The sequence below is a fragment of the Lolium perenne genome, chromosome 1, assembly GCF_019359855.2.
Source record: "Lolium perenne isolate Kyuss_39 chromosome 1, Kyuss_2.0, whole genome shotgun sequence".
In the NCBI taxonomy this organism is placed as follows: Eukaryota; Viridiplantae; Streptophyta; class Magnoliopsida; order Poales; family Poaceae; genus Lolium; species Lolium perenne.
The window spans coordinates 185,140,422-185,156,945 of NC_067244.2; the positions used below are offsets into that span (position 1 = coordinate 185,140,422).

At 44.7% G+C, this 16,524-nt stretch overlaps 2 protein-coding genes across 2 annotated transcripts; one reads left to right on the plus strand and one right to left on the minus strand.

Moving 5' to 3' along the window:
- The first annotated feature begins 3,716 nt into the window (after positions 1-3,716).
- LOC127315623 (peroxisomal adenine nucleotide carrier 1) lies at positions 3,717-7,164 on the plus strand. The gene is made up of 5 exons (XM_051346095.2): positions 3,717-4,131; positions 5,115-5,346; positions 5,424-5,570; positions 6,248-6,411; positions 6,533-7,164. Exons 1-5 carry the CDS (start codon positions 3,965-3,967, stop codon positions 6,822-6,824), a joined length of 1,002 nt encoding a protein of 333 aa, XP_051202055.1. The 5' UTR covers positions 3,717-3,964; the 3' UTR covers positions 6,825-7,164.
- A 303-nt stretch (positions 7,165-7,467) lies between these two features.
- On the minus strand, positions 7,468-9,476 carry LOC127315614 (desmethyl-deoxy-podophyllotoxin synthase). Its single transcript, XM_051346087.2, has 2 exons — positions 8,524-9,476; positions 7,468-8,440 (listed from the first exon to the last, which is right to left on the minus strand). Exons 1-2 carry the CDS (start codon positions 9,418-9,420, stop codon positions 7,814-7,816), a joined length of 1,524 nt encoding a protein of 507 aa, XP_051202047.1. The 5' UTR covers positions 9,421-9,476; the 3' UTR covers positions 7,468-7,813.
- Positions 9,477-16,524: the final 7,048 nt, after the last annotated feature.

Sequence of the window (16,524 nt, forward strand, 5' to 3'; positions counted from 1 at the left end):
TCATACTTTTGTTCAGACGACCTAGTATTATTGGGCCACTGCCTTCAAGCCGTCCTCAAACCAGGCCCGGTACCCATTTCGCAATGAAGCATGTGAGTCTTTTTTTTTTGAGAGAAAGCATGTGAGTCTATGCTTCAAGAAAATGGCAGAAAATTATGGACCTTGCAAGCTACAAGTTGATTTTCGGTGTCGTGTGGTGTGATTGCGACTTTTAGCAGAACAGATAAGCGCTTGTTTCCCATTGAGGTATGCTTAACACCAAGATTTCTTGTGTGCAACATCCACATCAATTTCCCCCTCCGTTTTAAAAAGATATCTTCATTTCCGCTTCCCAGCCGTTTGGGCAAATGTAGAACGAGTGCCCTAACTTTTTTCTACGGAGTAAAAGAAACGCGGTATGGAAAGATGTTATATTGTGATCCAGGTTCATATAAAAGAGGTTAGTGTCTGATAAGTGGAGCAAGACCCATCGCCGGAGACTTGAGGCGACTGGAGGACCATTGAAAGCAGATCATCACAATAGTTTACAAATACCCTTTGTAAGACGGCAACTAGGGTTTATTGCTTCATTGAAAACTCGCGGCGTTGTGTAAACCCTCATATTGAATATCCGATGGCTGTTGTCCATGGTCTTTTGACTCTTTTCCCCTCTCATTGGAGCATTTTTTCACGTCAAAAACCTTGTGTGCAGGGACGGAGCCAGAAAATTAACTTGGAGGGGGGCAAATTAATATTAGGTTAGTTGGAGGGGCGAAATAGTCAATTTCTAGCAAATTTTGGGATCAATCAACATTCAAAAGAGGGGGTCATTCAGAAAAAAGTCCAGCATAGGGGGGGGGGGGGGGTGGCGATGGCCCTAGCTCGCCCCCTGCTAGCTCCGTCCCTGCTTGTGTGCCCTATGTTTGGTTTATTCGTTGTTCGTTCTTTTGCTTGTCACGTTTATAACAAAAACCCTTACAATGCTTTCATTTTTAAAATAATCTATATGGCTCAATTCGAAGGGCAGAGTTTCTTCTCTATGCCGACGACGGTGTGGAAACATAGGGCCCTGCCCAAACGCAAACTCCTGGCTTGGCACCTCCTCCAAAGCTAGGTACTGCCGCCGACCATCTTCGAAGGTGAAGGCTGGACAAGTCTTTGGCATCCCTATCATGCTTACCCCATGGGAAGTCTAGGACGAAACGAATGCTCCAGTTTTTTCCGTGACATCTCTTTCATGCCTACTGCGGTGTTCTCAAAGATCAAGGCCGAGTCTGCGTTGTGGAGTAGCGTGGATGGCAGTTATGACTCCAGAGTACGTTTTCTGTATCGTTGGTTTTTTTTTTACTCCGCTACGTGTGTGAGGAACCCGTAAAACTTCTTCTTAAGTAATGAGACGGGACAAAACTTTTGCGTGTGTATTTTTTTAAAGAAAAACCTGATGGCAAAGACAATGATGTAATTGAAAAGCATTCCACAGCCTTTACCAAAACCTTCCGGTCTTTTGACTTTTGAAAACATGTTTCTCTTCCGTGGAAAAGCTTGTTCTTCCACCCACTCCCGTGGACCTTATTCGGAATTCGTATGTTTTAGACGTTTGTAAGCACCATTCGATGGATTAATTATGTGTTGAAACATTAGGAAACATTCAGTTCAAGGACACCTTTTACCTCGTCCCCTTGCACTTGAGGGAGTTGTACTCTGAGGGAGCTGCACATTTTATCGGCTATTCTAGCGAGCCGGACCACAGGCGAGACGGTGACTGCCACGCTGGATAGAATACAGAGCCATCCGGCACACACGTCACGAGGTTCACATGTATAGCGAGTAGCGACACGTTCTTTCGCGGGGCCACCCACCTCACTCACCGCGTCCGAATCTGAAAGCAGGCGGCGGACTGACTGACTGACTGACCAGACGACGGACGCGAGACCTCGTCCATCTTCAGCAGAGCCGAGAGCAACTCGCCGGGCAGCCGGCCGGCCTCTTCCGGTCGTCTTCGCCGTCTCCACCCACCCCATCCACCTACTACCCCTCGCTGTCCCCGCTGGACGCCAGCTCCCCAGCAGGGACTCGCCCGCACGTCCGATCTCGTCCATCGTGCCCGCGTGACACATCTCACGGCCACCAACCGACACCCAACGTAGACAGGAACATACTGTATTGTTTATTTTTCTATAAAAAAGTCTATTTTAAATCCTGAAGTCGTAGAGATTAGAAGAAATGAACCCTAAACTTAAAAACCCAATCATCTGTACCCTAAATAAACTATTCAAAGCTTTTTCACCAAGTTGACCAACGCCACATGGACAAAAAATTACAGAAAAAACCTACACAATCATAAATTCGTCATCAAGTGCCGCAACCGCCTTGAGGTGTGGGGTCACGAAGAAGCTCGGCGCAGCAAGGAGCACAAACGCATCGATCGTGGTCGTGTGGCGGTGCTCTAATGTGGCCTCACCATGGAGACTGTCGTCTGCGTGTACTTGGGCATCCCCACGTCTCTTCTTCGTGTCTAGGCAATGCGTCGCCTAGCCATCGTCGTCGACGGTGAGGGAACTGAGCCTAGGAGCTCGAAAATGTTGTCGCGCACCTTTGCTTCAATGATGACCGCGATAGAGCGGGGGATGGGCGAATGCATCCTCCATGGCTGACGTCCATGCTCCTCTCCCTGAACTCCTGCACCGCAATGCCTCCTCCATGACGAGTGGGAATGCAGGATGGGAATGACATAGGCCCATCACTTTCCCCATCCTAACCGCTTTCAGTTAGAGATGGAAGGGAAGAAGTGTAGGCCGGTGGCCCATCCCCTCCCCATCCCATCGGTGTACGACAGTCATGCCTTCCTTCTTTTTAGATGGATAGAGAGATGGACCGAGATAAGTTATGAATCTGATATGCGGGCCCATTTAGTCAATGAGACAATTGGTATTTCCGGCTTGGACTATCCTTTATCCCGGTGCGAAAAACAACTATAGAGTTTAATGTAGACCAGGATTCAGTAACCACAGTAATTTAAAGTTTAGGTACGAGTTCAGGTTTAAAATACTACTTAAGTTGGAAACTAACCTGTGGTTGGATGGTTAGGAAGGCAGTGGCACCCTCAGTCCAACCGAGTTTAAATCCTAGATTTAACCGAGTTCAGCGAAATCCCATCTCAAATAAATCCAGGGTTTGAAGTAGGCCGGGATTGCTAAGTTCAGAGTGCCAATTTCAGGGATTAGGAGTTCGGGGTTTGATTTAGCTTTTGCCTACAAGTTTAGGGTTTATTTTGGACTTTTTCCTTCTTCAAATCGTAGTCTTTTAAAGGTGCTCATAGTGGTAGGCAGTGGCGGAGCCAAGATATTAACCTTGTGTAGTCAGTTTAAACTTGTGTAGTCAAATACATGTATTTATATGATTTTTTTAAAATTTTCTACATTATTTATGCCTATGTAGGTGGAAAACTGTGTAGTCATATGACTACGCAGCCATAGTGTGGCTCCGCCACTGGTGGTAGGGTGTGCGTGTGTGCGTTCATAGGGGTGGTTGTGTGCGCGTATGTATAACCGTCTTTGATTGTACTGCGTTAAAAAAAAAATAGTCAAGTTTTTTTTTTTTTCAAACTGCACGGGTGCTGGTAAGAGAGATACGCACGCACCAACCAGTGAACCAGACGCCCACGTCCCGAAACGGCGAAACCTGACCCCCGCGCCGTGTGTCGTACGAGATCTGCACAGCCGCGACCGGAAGTGGCAGCCGCCTAGTACCTCTGCCGTGACGTCTCCCTCCTCTCCTCTCCTCTCCTACTTACACACACCTCGGCCCGCCCCCCTTTCCCTCCTCCCACGCTGGAACTGGAAGGTACGCGCCCCCCTCACGCAGCCAGCAAAGCACGAGCAGGCTAGCGCAGCAGCAGAGTGCGCAGAGGCGGGCGAGGGAGAGAGAAGGGGGGCTCGGCGCGCTCGCTAGCTCGGAAGGGGATCTCGTCGTCCGGCCGGCCGCTATGGAGGGGGAGGAGGGCGGCGGCGGGGTGGACTGGGACAGCCTGGCCGAGGCCGCGTCGGGGGCCGTCGGCGCGCTCGTCAGCACCACCGTCCTCTACCCGCTCGACACCTGCAAGACCAAGTTCCAGGCTGACGTCCAGACGGACCACGGCGGACACAAGTACAGGTCAGCCACCGCCTCCCTCCCCTCCCTCTCTCTCCTTCCGCTTGATTTCCTTGCGGAATTGCTGGTGTCCGCTGTCCACCGGGAGATAAGGTGATCGGCGGTGCGGCAACTGGAGGGCTCGCTCGAGGGGCGAATTCGGATCTGGGGCCGCTTGATTCTATCGGGATCATTGGGGTTCTCTGTGGATCCTTCTGCTCCGCTGGGAGATATCTTGCGTTGGATGTGGACGCGTTGATTTATCCGTGAGCCGATCGTCAATTCTACCAATTAGTGTCTCGTTAGGACGATTCTTCGTTTTTGCTGTATGTAAGGGTCAACCGGGGAAGGACAAACGGTTACTCACTTGTGGTCTTTACTCTACAGACGTTGCTACGACTCTACTTTAGGCAATAATATCACTACCTGAATTGATTGTTCTACTCAGTTAAGGTTTTACACGGAGTTCATTTAGTCAGACATTGCAGGAAATGGCAGTCATGCATAACGACTGCAAGTTGTCATCACAGGAGCTCTGTGTTCAGTTCCCATCAGAGGAGCTAAGTTAAATTGTTCAGACTTCAGAAGCTCCAAAAATAGTGAATCTGGTAGTCATTACTGCGAAACCTGTCAGGGAAAGTAGTTGAGCACCCAGAAAAAAGGAACATAGTATGAAGGTGTTTCTTTGGCCAATAACCTACACCCAGCTACAGAAAAAAACATATCAGCAAAAACAATACGCCAGTATGAGAGATGCTCTGGCCTAAATGTTTTGGCATGTTGAGAATTGGCTGCGTTTGTGTCCTCCCAAAATACTGCAAGAAGTTTTGGGGCCTAACACGATTTACCTTTACTCGTAGTGTGTCTCCCCCCATTTGTTTTTTTTGGTGTAGGAGATTTCACTACATCCTGTTGCATCTCTGGCATAGCATTTGTTGTCTTCATCTATATTAAACCTGCCTAGTTACCCCATTGTTCAAACTAGCTCACCTCAAATCACTTTTCAGGAACCTCTCAGATGTCTTTTGGGAGGCAATTAAGAAGAAGCAGTTTCTGTCCCTGTATCAGGGCCTCAAGACCAAGAATGTCCAGTCGTTCATTTCGCAGTTCGTTTACTTCTATGGCTATAGCTATTTCAAAAGAGTCTACCTGGAGAAGAGTGGAGCAAAGTCCATTGGAACAAAAGCCAACTTGTTGATTGCAGCCGCCGCTGGTGCTTGCACGGTTGTCGTGACACAGGTAACTGATCTTATAGTAGATTTTTGAAAACCAGTTTTTGCTGCCTCGTCTTATGCTGGTTCCTCTCATCGTTTCAGCCACTGGATACGGCATCTTCTAGAATGCAAACGAGTGCCTTTGGAAAGTCCAAAGGGCTGCGAGCAACTCTTGCCGAAGGTACTTGGCTTGAGGCATTCGATGGCTTGGGCATTTCCCTTATGTTAACATGCAATCCTTCAATTCAGGTACTGTACTTATGCATCATAATTGAATGGCAGATCTTGTAGAACTTAACAGCGTGTCCTTTTCCTTTTCTGTACTAATATAATCATGTATACTCAAGTTGTCTGGAAAGAGATGCTGTTATATATATAGATGCTTCAATCAGGGTGACATATTTTTGTTCAAACAAGCATGTGAAGCATCACAAACAAAATACTCAGCTGGATCAAAATTCTTAATGTATTGTCTGGTTGTGTAGTACACTGTGCTTGTAAGTAACATTGCAGTTACCTGTAAATGAATGGGGTTCTTGTGTGGTTGTACTTGCCACTCAAATCTTGGGAGACTATCTTAAGAAAAACAGTGAGGAGGAACTACAGAACTTGTCTGTGGATGTGCTGTCAATGTCTCCCAAAAGAGCAAATGCATATGCCGAATTATTTAGATATGCAAAATGGTGTGAAACATTGCCTTTGTCATTGTCACCTTCTTGATTCTGTCAACAAAAACTATGTTTTGTATCTGTAGGGTCTTTAAATTTGTTCCAGTATTAGTTTATCTGCACTACGATAACTAAAGTGAGAAGTATAATGCAGCGTATTGTATATCTAATTACTACCTTACTGGTAGCACTCTCTTATGTAACTTACAGCTGTAATTTTTTCCTTTTCCTACTCGAGATAACAACTTTTTTTTGCAGTACACTGTATTTGATCAGCTTAAGCATAAGCTAATTCAGAGGCAGAAACGTAAAGCAGAATCAGCAGGTGATTCTACCCCAGTTGCTCTTTCTGCCTTCTCGGCATTCCTCCTTGGTGCCATCTCAAAAAGTGTTGCTACAATCTTGACTTACCCATTGATCAGGTATGTAAACCTCTCTTTGGCAGCAGCTGCTATCTGAACCTTTCCACTTCTCTTTTGCTTGTCAATGCTGTCTATAAATTCAACCGCCACCTCAGTTATATGACATCTATTTTTCAAACAGGTGCAAGGTCATGATTCAGGCTGCCGACCCTGATGACGATGATGAAGACGAATCTGAGAGGCCAGGCCATTCAAGGCCTCCCAAAACAATGTTGGGTGCCATGTGTGCTATGTGGCACAATGAAGGGATCCCAGGCTTCTTCAAAGGAATACATGCTCAGATACTAAAGACGGTTCTGAGCTCCGCATTACTGCTAATGATAAAGGAGAAGATTTCAAAGTTTACTTGGATCTCACTGCTTGCCCTGCGGCGGTATCTCTTTGTCTCTCAGAAGAGAATCAAGAGTGCATAAATTTGGAATCTCTTCACTGTATCATACACGATCACCCCCAACAGCCAATCTTAATGTCCAAACGTCCACGGGGTATTTCAAGATCCTATACGAAATAACAGAAGGACAGAAGCCAAACAGCACCATGTAATGTGGAATCACCTTCATAGCGTCAGGGAATGTTTTGAATAAATTTGTTTGTTTTTTCCCCCTTAAGCTCTGAGTCTCTGATGCTTACTGAAATGAGATAGGTGCTGCCCAGGACTAGGACTGGTGATGTTGTCTGTACTGCAATGTGTAAAATATCACTTTTTTTATATTCCTTCTTTCTTTGTTGGAAATCGAATTATAGCAATTCTCATATTGTAAATGTCAGATGGTGGCAACAGTATTACACATCTTAACTGAAGGACAGTAGTATACAGACGAAGAGGATTGCCAAATCAGCAATTTCGTGAACGTTCTAATGTTCGTTAGAGGATTGCCAAGTCAGCAATTTCGTGAACGTTCTAATGTTCGTTAGACTGCTTGACTCGAGCTCTATGCCACATATGCGCCATTGTGCTGCCCTTGTATGAAAAACCAGATAACCATGAGGTATGTCAGATGGTGCAACAGTATTGCACATCATATCTGAAGAACACTAGTCTAAAGACACAGAGGATAGCCAAGCCAGCAATTTCGTGTACATTCTTATGTTCATTAGCTTGCTTCTTCACTCGAGCTCTGTGCCACATAAGCGCCACTTCAGATTTTGTGTGCTGCCCTTGTTGTATGAAAAACTAATATCCCAACGTTATTCACACGAAAACTATAGCAACAGAAAAGTTGTATACTGGAGATTATGCGAAGCCAAACCATTCTTAAACTACAATATCAATTCACCTCCGCCGCGTTCATCTCTGCCGATTGGACTTCACCTCTTTTTCTTCCTCCGTCGTGTCATCATCTCCAATCCGACGATGCCGGAGCATTCGCTCTACTCTGAGGTGAATCTTCATCAAGAAAATTCAAATTTTCGCGAGCAATGGCACTCGAACGGTCGGGACAAGCAAGAGGTCGGAGCGCCGCCGAGTGCTGATCCCAAACAGCTCGGTCATGTCCAGCTCCCCGGGCTCCATCCCGTGCGGCAGCTCCCAGTCGAAGTGGTAGAGAAGGCTGGCGAGCACGAGCTCCATGTTGGCCAGTCCGAACGCCATTCCCGGGCACATCCGCCGTCCGGCCCCAAATGGTATGAACTCGAAGTCCATCCCCTTGAAGTCAACGGTACCACCCACGAACCTCTCCGGCAAGAACTCCTCGGGCCGCTCCCAGTACGCCGGGTCCCTGCCGATGGCCCATGCGTTGACGAGCACCATCGCGCCCGCTGGCACGTCGAAGCCGAGGACCTGGCACGGGCGCCGGCATTCCCGGGGAAGAAGCAACGGCCCCGGGGGGTGTAGGCGGAGCGCCTCCTTGATGACGAGGTCCAGGTACCGCAGACCGCCCAAGCTCTCCTCCACGACTTGGTTCTTCCCGTCGAGGACTCGCCGGAGCTCATCCTGCGCCCTGCGCATCACCCTCAGGTTCCTCATGAGCTCGGCCATGGCCCAGTGCATCACCGTGGACGATGTCTCGCTGCTCGCCATGAAGATGTCCTGTCCAAATTAATGCAGATAAAAGTAAATCAGTTTCACTCACTGTGATGGTTGTAAAGGGGATCTAGGGATGAGCTGCTTACGACGATCACGGTCTTGATATCTTCGTCCGTGAGCGGAGGATCGAGCTTCCCCTCTCTCTGGATCCTCAGGAGGACGTGGAGAAAGTCCTCATCGTCGTCGACGGCAGCGGCCATGCTGTTTTCTTGATGCTCCTGGATGATGGTGCCAATGAGCTCCATCATCTCCCGCCGCTCCCGCTTCATCTGGCGTGGCATCCGGCTGATGAGCAACGCCAGCCGCGATGAAGGGAAGAGGTCTGGTAGGCTCTGCGTCGGCGTGATCTTCATCCTCCGATCGAGCATCCGCAGGAACTCGTCGCGGCCCTTGAATCGGCTACCGATGACGGCGCGCACCGCTGAGTCCGCGACATAGGCGCCGATCAGCTCGCTCAGGTTCACCTGGGACGCCGACTGCGACGACAGCGAGCGGAGCAGCCGTCCGACCTCCTCCTCGCGCACGGGCCTGAAGGACCTGACGCGGCGAGAGGTGAAGAGCTCGAGGGTGCAGATCCTGCGGAGCTGCCGCCAGGCCTTGCCATAGGGCGCCATTACAAGGCCCGGGCTGTCGCCGAGGAGGAACTTCCCCATCGGGTTCATGGGCCGCGACGCGAACGCGAGGTCCTGGGTCTTCATGATCTCCCGTGCAGCGTCCGCCGAGCAGGCGACGACGACACGGATCTCGCAGAGACGGAGCAGCATGAGTGGACCGTAGCGGCGCGACAGGTCCCGCATCGCGCGGTGCGGGAGCGCGCGGGCGACGTGGTGCAGGTGGCCGATGACGGGTAGAGCCCACGGGGACGGTGGCGGTCGGATGCCTGCCTCATACCGACGCGAAGGGCGGATGAAGTAGAGCAAGGGGACGATGATAACGAGAGGAAGGAAGAGCAGGGAGAGAGGAACTAGCTCAAGCTCAGCCATGGCGCTCGATCTGGCGGCCTCGCTCTGAGCTACCGCACATAGCGTGCACGGGAGGTCCTTCGCACCCGTATTTACACTACACTAGTACACACTCTATTATTTGTTTATACATAGACTAGTTAAATGCCCGTGCGTTGCTATGGGTGACATACATATATTTGGTTGTCACATATGATGCCCATATAACATAAAATGTACTCATAGGCAGCCTATACAATTAGTCAATCCAAGGATCAAAACCTAAAAAGTATACACCCATGCAGATTTCCAGGATTTACCAGACATCATGTGCTAAAATTAGTACTAACACAAAGGTAAACCAATATCATTGCTTGTCGTTGTTCAACATTGGAGAGTTCAATATGAGAACTTAGCAAATCCTCAAAATTTTGCAATAATTATTACTATACAAAACAGATACACTGAACAAGTTATGGTCTAGAAAACTCACGGCACTTGTATTTTTACAGGAGTTTTGCTCCCTGGAATGCCTCCCCTTCCAAACTATTTTTCTCAAAGTATAATCCAGCAAGATATATATGCTCGGAATTTTTACACTCAAAGTAGGAGCATCTATTGTTTTGTACCATATCCATAGATTTTCCAAGAAGATAATTTCCCAATTGCAGCGATGAGCTAGATGAAGACACCAGAACTGATATGGATATTATGGAGCAGTTGTTTCGAACATTAATGGACAAAGGCTCCAAAAGGGACTAAACCATTTGCATAGTGGTTCTATTTGGTAAATTCTGCACCTCAAAGTAAACCCCAAATCGGAGAATATTGTAGATTTCCTCCGTGTGCCGGTATTCTCAAGCCTACATGAATGCCGACCCAAGTAAACATTAAACACCAATAGCTTGCTACAAGCTAGCAATGAAATGCAACTCCGAACCAAGCTAGCTACAACCAAGTTTAACACCTAATAGGCAATATCTCCAAATTAAGGTAGGTACAGCTAAAGCTTTGAACCTGGAAAAATAAAGAAATAAACTAAATCAGGAAATGCAAGAGAAATAAAGTCACATGCAATAAAATATTTCTCCAATCACAGACAACAGTGTAGTTTAGGGAACTGCAGACTAACTAAGAAATTTCCTCGCTTTTTTATTTAGAGTATTTTGGCTCATTTCCTGTTAACAATCTGAAATAATGCTAACTTGCAGCCCTTTCTTACAACAAACTCTGGAAATTTGAAGTAACTTATGTCTACATTAGCCACACATTGTAGCAAAATATCATCAACAGGAGTTCATTTGGTTTCATGTTTTTTAACGGTCTAGTATTCTCAAAAGAAAAGTGTCTATGCAAAATCATATCAGATTGCTAGTCATATCACATTGAAGGAAAAACCATACATATATTCACTTACAAAGAAATGAGACCACAAGGAGAGAAAAAAAAGTTCCCCAAAAAAGGAGTGAAACAAGATTGGCATAGCAAGCTTGATAGTCGCTGTCCACTGGAGCGTCAGCGACAACTCCCTCCGGAAAAGATCCACTGTCAAGCTAGTTTGTATTGCTTCCAATATCTCAATGCATGAGATGTCCTTCTCATCTGTGAAACACCATATCTGAATCTAACTGAAGCCTCCCTGCAGACGTTTCAGCTGCAGAAGCCGAAAAACAGTTTCTGTTATGTAGCTTTCTTGAGCACTGTAACTTACATCTAAGCCATATCTCAATGACAGGTAGAAGGAGTAAAAATACCAGTCAATTTACCTCAGCAGACACGGCAAACCGCATCAAACCAGTGATTACATTTCAAGACCTGTAGAAGTGGTCATTGACGAGTATCATAATCGGAAAGGGCATAAGTTTAATACCAACCTTCCTAAAATATTGAAATACATGTCCAACATCAGGATGACAGAGCTTCCAAGCCTGGCAAGCATAAGCAGAAGTTCTTATTAGGGAAATTAATTTTATTTGACTTGGTATAATTCCTCAAAGTACTCTAAGCCTGAAGCGGAAGTTACTTTTCATTTATGTAAAACAGAGCCATGTTTTCACATTCTTAATAAGAGATGTATATCTACCTGGTATTCTCCAAAAAAAAAAGATTTATATACCTGTAGAGTACAACCGGAGTATCATAAATTTCTTTGTCACGTATATTCATACCTTTGCACTTGTAAAGTATCTCTAAATGAGTAGTTCAGAGTACTTACTTTAAGCTCATTTCTGCAAGACTCAAGAGAACATGGATCTTCCGAATTTCTTCTATATGTGGTCCCTCTCCAATCACTTGTTCAGTAACCAGCTATAGTACAGGCTTAGAATATCTAGAATCTAACTTCTATGGATAAAACAGGCGTACAATGTCAATGATCTTAGGACACGCTATTGGTAGCAGTTTCCCATCGGTCTCAAAATACTGTGTCAAAAACAAATAAAGTTCTCTTTATACGTCGTAACTTGAAAAGTCCAGATCTGTGGGTTCAGATAAATTTGTTAAAGAGCATCTTTCAATAGAATTTCTAACATACCTGAAAGAGCAGATAAGTTAGTGATATGCACAGTTCAAACAAAAGAGAGGGAGGGAGCGATATCATCACAGCTCGTCAAAATATTAAACATGTACTGCAGTGCTGAAAGATGCAAGAGAGTAACTGAGATATTACAGGGGCAGACGATTTCGCTAATAATGAAATAAAAAATAGAATATTGTAGATAAGTATTAGAACATAATACTGGCTACTTCTCAGAACCTTTTAGTTTTCCAATTTACTACTATCAGACTATATAAAACAAAAGGAGGATAGAACCTGATAATTGTTTATCTTGGAAGAACAATGACAAATGAAACAAGCTTTCCAATGCCTTTATTTTTTGGAAAATAAAAACAATGTTTCTTGTCTTCTTGAAAATTATGGGTCTAACTAAAATTCATGTTAACAAAAAATTATGAGAAAGGAAATCACATTAATAATGGTATAAAAGATATCACTACGGGATCCATAGTTAGAATTCCAAGAAAAGTACAGATGAATATTTTCATTTCATCAATGAGGAGCCTTTTTGCTGTACATGATAGGAAGCATTTAATTCAAAGAGGATATGGATATTATGGAGCAGTTGTTTCGAACATTAATGGACAAAGGCTCCAAAAGGGACTAAACCATTTGCATAGTGGTTCTATTTGGTAAATTCTGCACCTCAAAGTAAACCCCAAATCGGAGAATATTGTAGATTTCCTCCGTGTGCCGGTATTCTCAAGCCTACATGAATGCCGACCCAAGTAAACATTAAACACCAATAGCTTGCTACAAGCTAGCAATGAAATGCAACCCCGAACCAAGCTAGCTACAACCAAGTTTAACACCTAATAGGCAATATCTCCAAATTAAGGTAGGTACAACTAAAGCTTTGAACCTGGAAAAATAAAGAAATAAACTAAATCAGGAAATGCAAGAGAAATAAAGTCACATGCAATAAAATATTTCTCCAATCACAGACAACAGTGTAATTTAGGGAACTGCAGACTAACTAAGAAATTTCCTCGCTTTTTTATTTAGAGTATTTTGGCTCATTTCCTGTTAACAATCTGAAATAATGCTAACTTGCAGCCCTTTCTTACAACAAACTCTGGAAATTTGAAGTAACTTATGTCTACATTAGCCACACATTGTAGCAAAATATCATCAACAGGAGTTCATTTGGTTTCATGTTTTTTAACGGTCTAGTATTCTCAAAAGAAAAGTGTCTATGCAAAATCATATCAGATTGCTAGTCATATCACATTGAAGGAAAAACCATACATATATTCACTTACAAAGAAATGAGACCACAAGGAGAGAAAAAAAAGTTCCCCAAAAAAGGAGTGAAACAAGATTGGCATAGCAAGCTTGATAGTCGCTGTCCACTGGAGCGTCAGCGACAACTCCCTCCGGAAAAGATCCACTGTCAAGCTAGTTTGTATTGCTTCCAATATCTCAATGCATGAGATGTCCTTCTCATCTGTGAAACACCATATCTGAATCTAACTGAAGCCTCCCTGCAGACGTTTCAGCTGCAGAAGCCGAAAAACAGTTTCTGTTAGCTTTCTTGAGCACTGTAACTTACATCTAAGCCATATCTCAATGACAGGTAGAAGGAGTAAAAATACCAGTCAATTTACCTCAGCAGACACGGCAAACCGCATCAAACCAGTGATTACATTTCAAGACCTGTAGAAGTGGTCATTGACGAGTATCATAATCGGAAAGGGCATAAGTTTAATACCAACCTTCCTAAAATATTGAAATACATGTCCAACATCATGATGACAGAGCTTCCAAGCCTGGCAAGCATAAGCAGAAGTTCTTATTAGGGAAATTAATTTTATTTGACTTGGTATAATTCCTCAAAGTACTCTAAGCCTGAAGCGGAAGTTACTTTTCATTTATGTAAAACAGAGCCATGTTTTCACATTCTTAATAAGAGATGTATATCTACCTGGTATTCTCCAAAAAAAGAAGATTTATATACCTGTAGAGTACAACCGGAGTATCATAAATTTCTTTGTCACGTATATTCATACCTTTGCACTTGTAAAGTATCTCTAAATGAGTAGTTCAGAGTACTTACTTTAAGCTCATTTCTGCAAGACTCAAGAGAACATGGATCTTCCGAATTTCTTCTATATGTGGTCTCTCTCCAATCACTTGTTCAGTAACCAGCTATAGTACAGGCTTAGAATATCTAGAATCTAACTTCTATGGATAAAACAGGCGTACAATGTCAATGATCTTAGGACACGCTATTGGTAGCAGTTTCCCATCGGTCTCAAAATACTGTGTCAAAAACAAATAAAGTTCTCTTTATACGTCGTAACTTGAAAAGTCCAGATCTGTGGGTTCAGATAAATTTGTTAAAGAGCATCTTTCAATAGAATTTCTAACATACCTGAAAGAGCAGATAAGTTAGTGATATGCACAGTTCAAACAAAAGAGAGGGAGGGAGCGATATCATTACAGCTCGTCAAAATATTAAACATGTACTGCAGTGCTGAAAGATGCAAGAGAGTAACTGAGATATTACAGGGGCAGACGATTTCGCTAATAATGAAATAAAAAATAGAATATTGTAGATAAGTATTAGAACATAATACTGGCTACTTCTCAGAACCTTTTAGTTTTCCAATTTACTACTATCAGACTATATAAAACAAAAGGAGGATAGAACCTGATAATTGTTTATCTTGGAAGAACAATGACAAATGAAACAAGCTTTCCAATGCCTTTATTTTTTGGAAAATAAAAACAATGTTTCTTGTCTTCTTGAAAATTATGGGTCTAACTAAAATTCATGTTAACAAAAAATTATGAGAAAGGAAATCACATTAATAATGGTATAAAAGATATCACTACGGGATCCATAGTTAGAATTCCAAGAAAAGTACAGATGAATATTTTCATTTCATCAATGAGGAGCCTTTTTGCTGTACATGATAGGAAGCATTTAATTGAAAGAGGCTGCATGAAACAGGTTGGACAAACAACAACAATATGGTAGGGTTTCATGAAATAGGTTGCACAAACATGTAATTCAAAGAGGTTGCATGAAATAGATTGCACAAACAACAGCATACAAAGGACGTATGGCTGATGTTCCAAACATAATGAAGCTTCTAGTAGTACAAAATAAATAGGATTTACTATCTGATAGAACTTATGGTAGAATTTGTGATCGCATATACGATACAAAGTATAATATTTTATGTAAGTAGATGATGTTGTGAATGAGCAACTTGTATTCACAGTGGGCCAAAGGCCAGTACATGTACAAGGGTACAATATGCAGGGAAACCCCTCACACTATGAGAATATACAGTATATGGGACTATACACCACTAACACCCCCCCGCAAACTCATGGTGGATCAACAACACTGAGTTTGGAGAGAAAGAAACCATGCTGTGCTCTGGTCTGGGCCTTCGTGAAGAAATCAGCAAGCTGTAGCTCAGAAGGCACATAATGAGGGGCCACAACCTGTTCCTGCACAGCATGACGCACGTAGAAGGCATCAACACCTATGTGTTTGGTGAGCTCGTGCTTCACCGGGTCACGCGCAATGCTGATGGCACCAGTACTGTCCGATAAGAGAGGAGTCGGGGCATCAGCAGAAACACCAAAGTCCGCAAGTAACCAGCGTAACCAAGTCACCTCAGCCGTCAAGAGAGCCATCGCTCGCAACTCAGCCTCAACACTCGAACGAGAGACTGCAACCTGCTTCTTGGTCTTCCAAGCAATGAGAGAGCCACCAAGAAAGACACAGTAGGCAGAAAGAGACTTGCGATCCTCTGGATCACTAGCCCAGGTAGCATCTGAGTAGGTCTGGAGCTGTAAGGAGCTGGAGCGAGGAAAGAAAAGGCGACGGGAGATAGTGCCACGAAGATAGCGAAGGACACGAAGAAGATGACTATAGTGGACACTAGTGGGAGCAGCCATGAACTGACTCAGAATGTGGACTGGGTAGGAAATGTCAGGGCGTGTGACAGCAAGGTAGACAAGACTCCCAACCAAGTGACGATAGCGAGTCGGATCCGAAAGAGGATCACCATCAGTGGAACGGAGGCGGACATTGAGCTCCATAGGAGTCTCGACAATGCGCTCATCCCCAAGAGCGGCACGAGTGAGAAGGTCCTGAATATACTTCTCCTGGGAGATATAGAAGCCATCGGAGGTAGAGGAAACCTCAAGCCCAAGAAAGTAGCGGAGAGGACCAAGATCAGTCATGAGAAACTGATCGCGAAGACGGGCCTTGACAAAGGCAATGTACTCAGGGTCGTCGCCTGTGATGATCATGTCATCAACATAAAGAAGAAGCAGAGTCCGACCACGAGAGCATGTGTGGACAAAGAGCGCGGGGTCATGTGCGCTAGGGACGAAACCAGCAACGGTGACCACAGAGGCAAAACGCTGAAACCAGGCGCGAGGGGCTTGCTTAAGGCCATAGAGAGAGCGCCGGAGACGACAGACCATACCATCGGGAACAGAGTAGCCAGGAGGTGGCTGCATGTATACCTCCTCAGTCAACTCACCGTTAAGAAAAGCATTCTGCACATCAAGCTGACAGACAGACCAGTGACGAACAGAAGCAACGGCAAGAAGAGTACGAA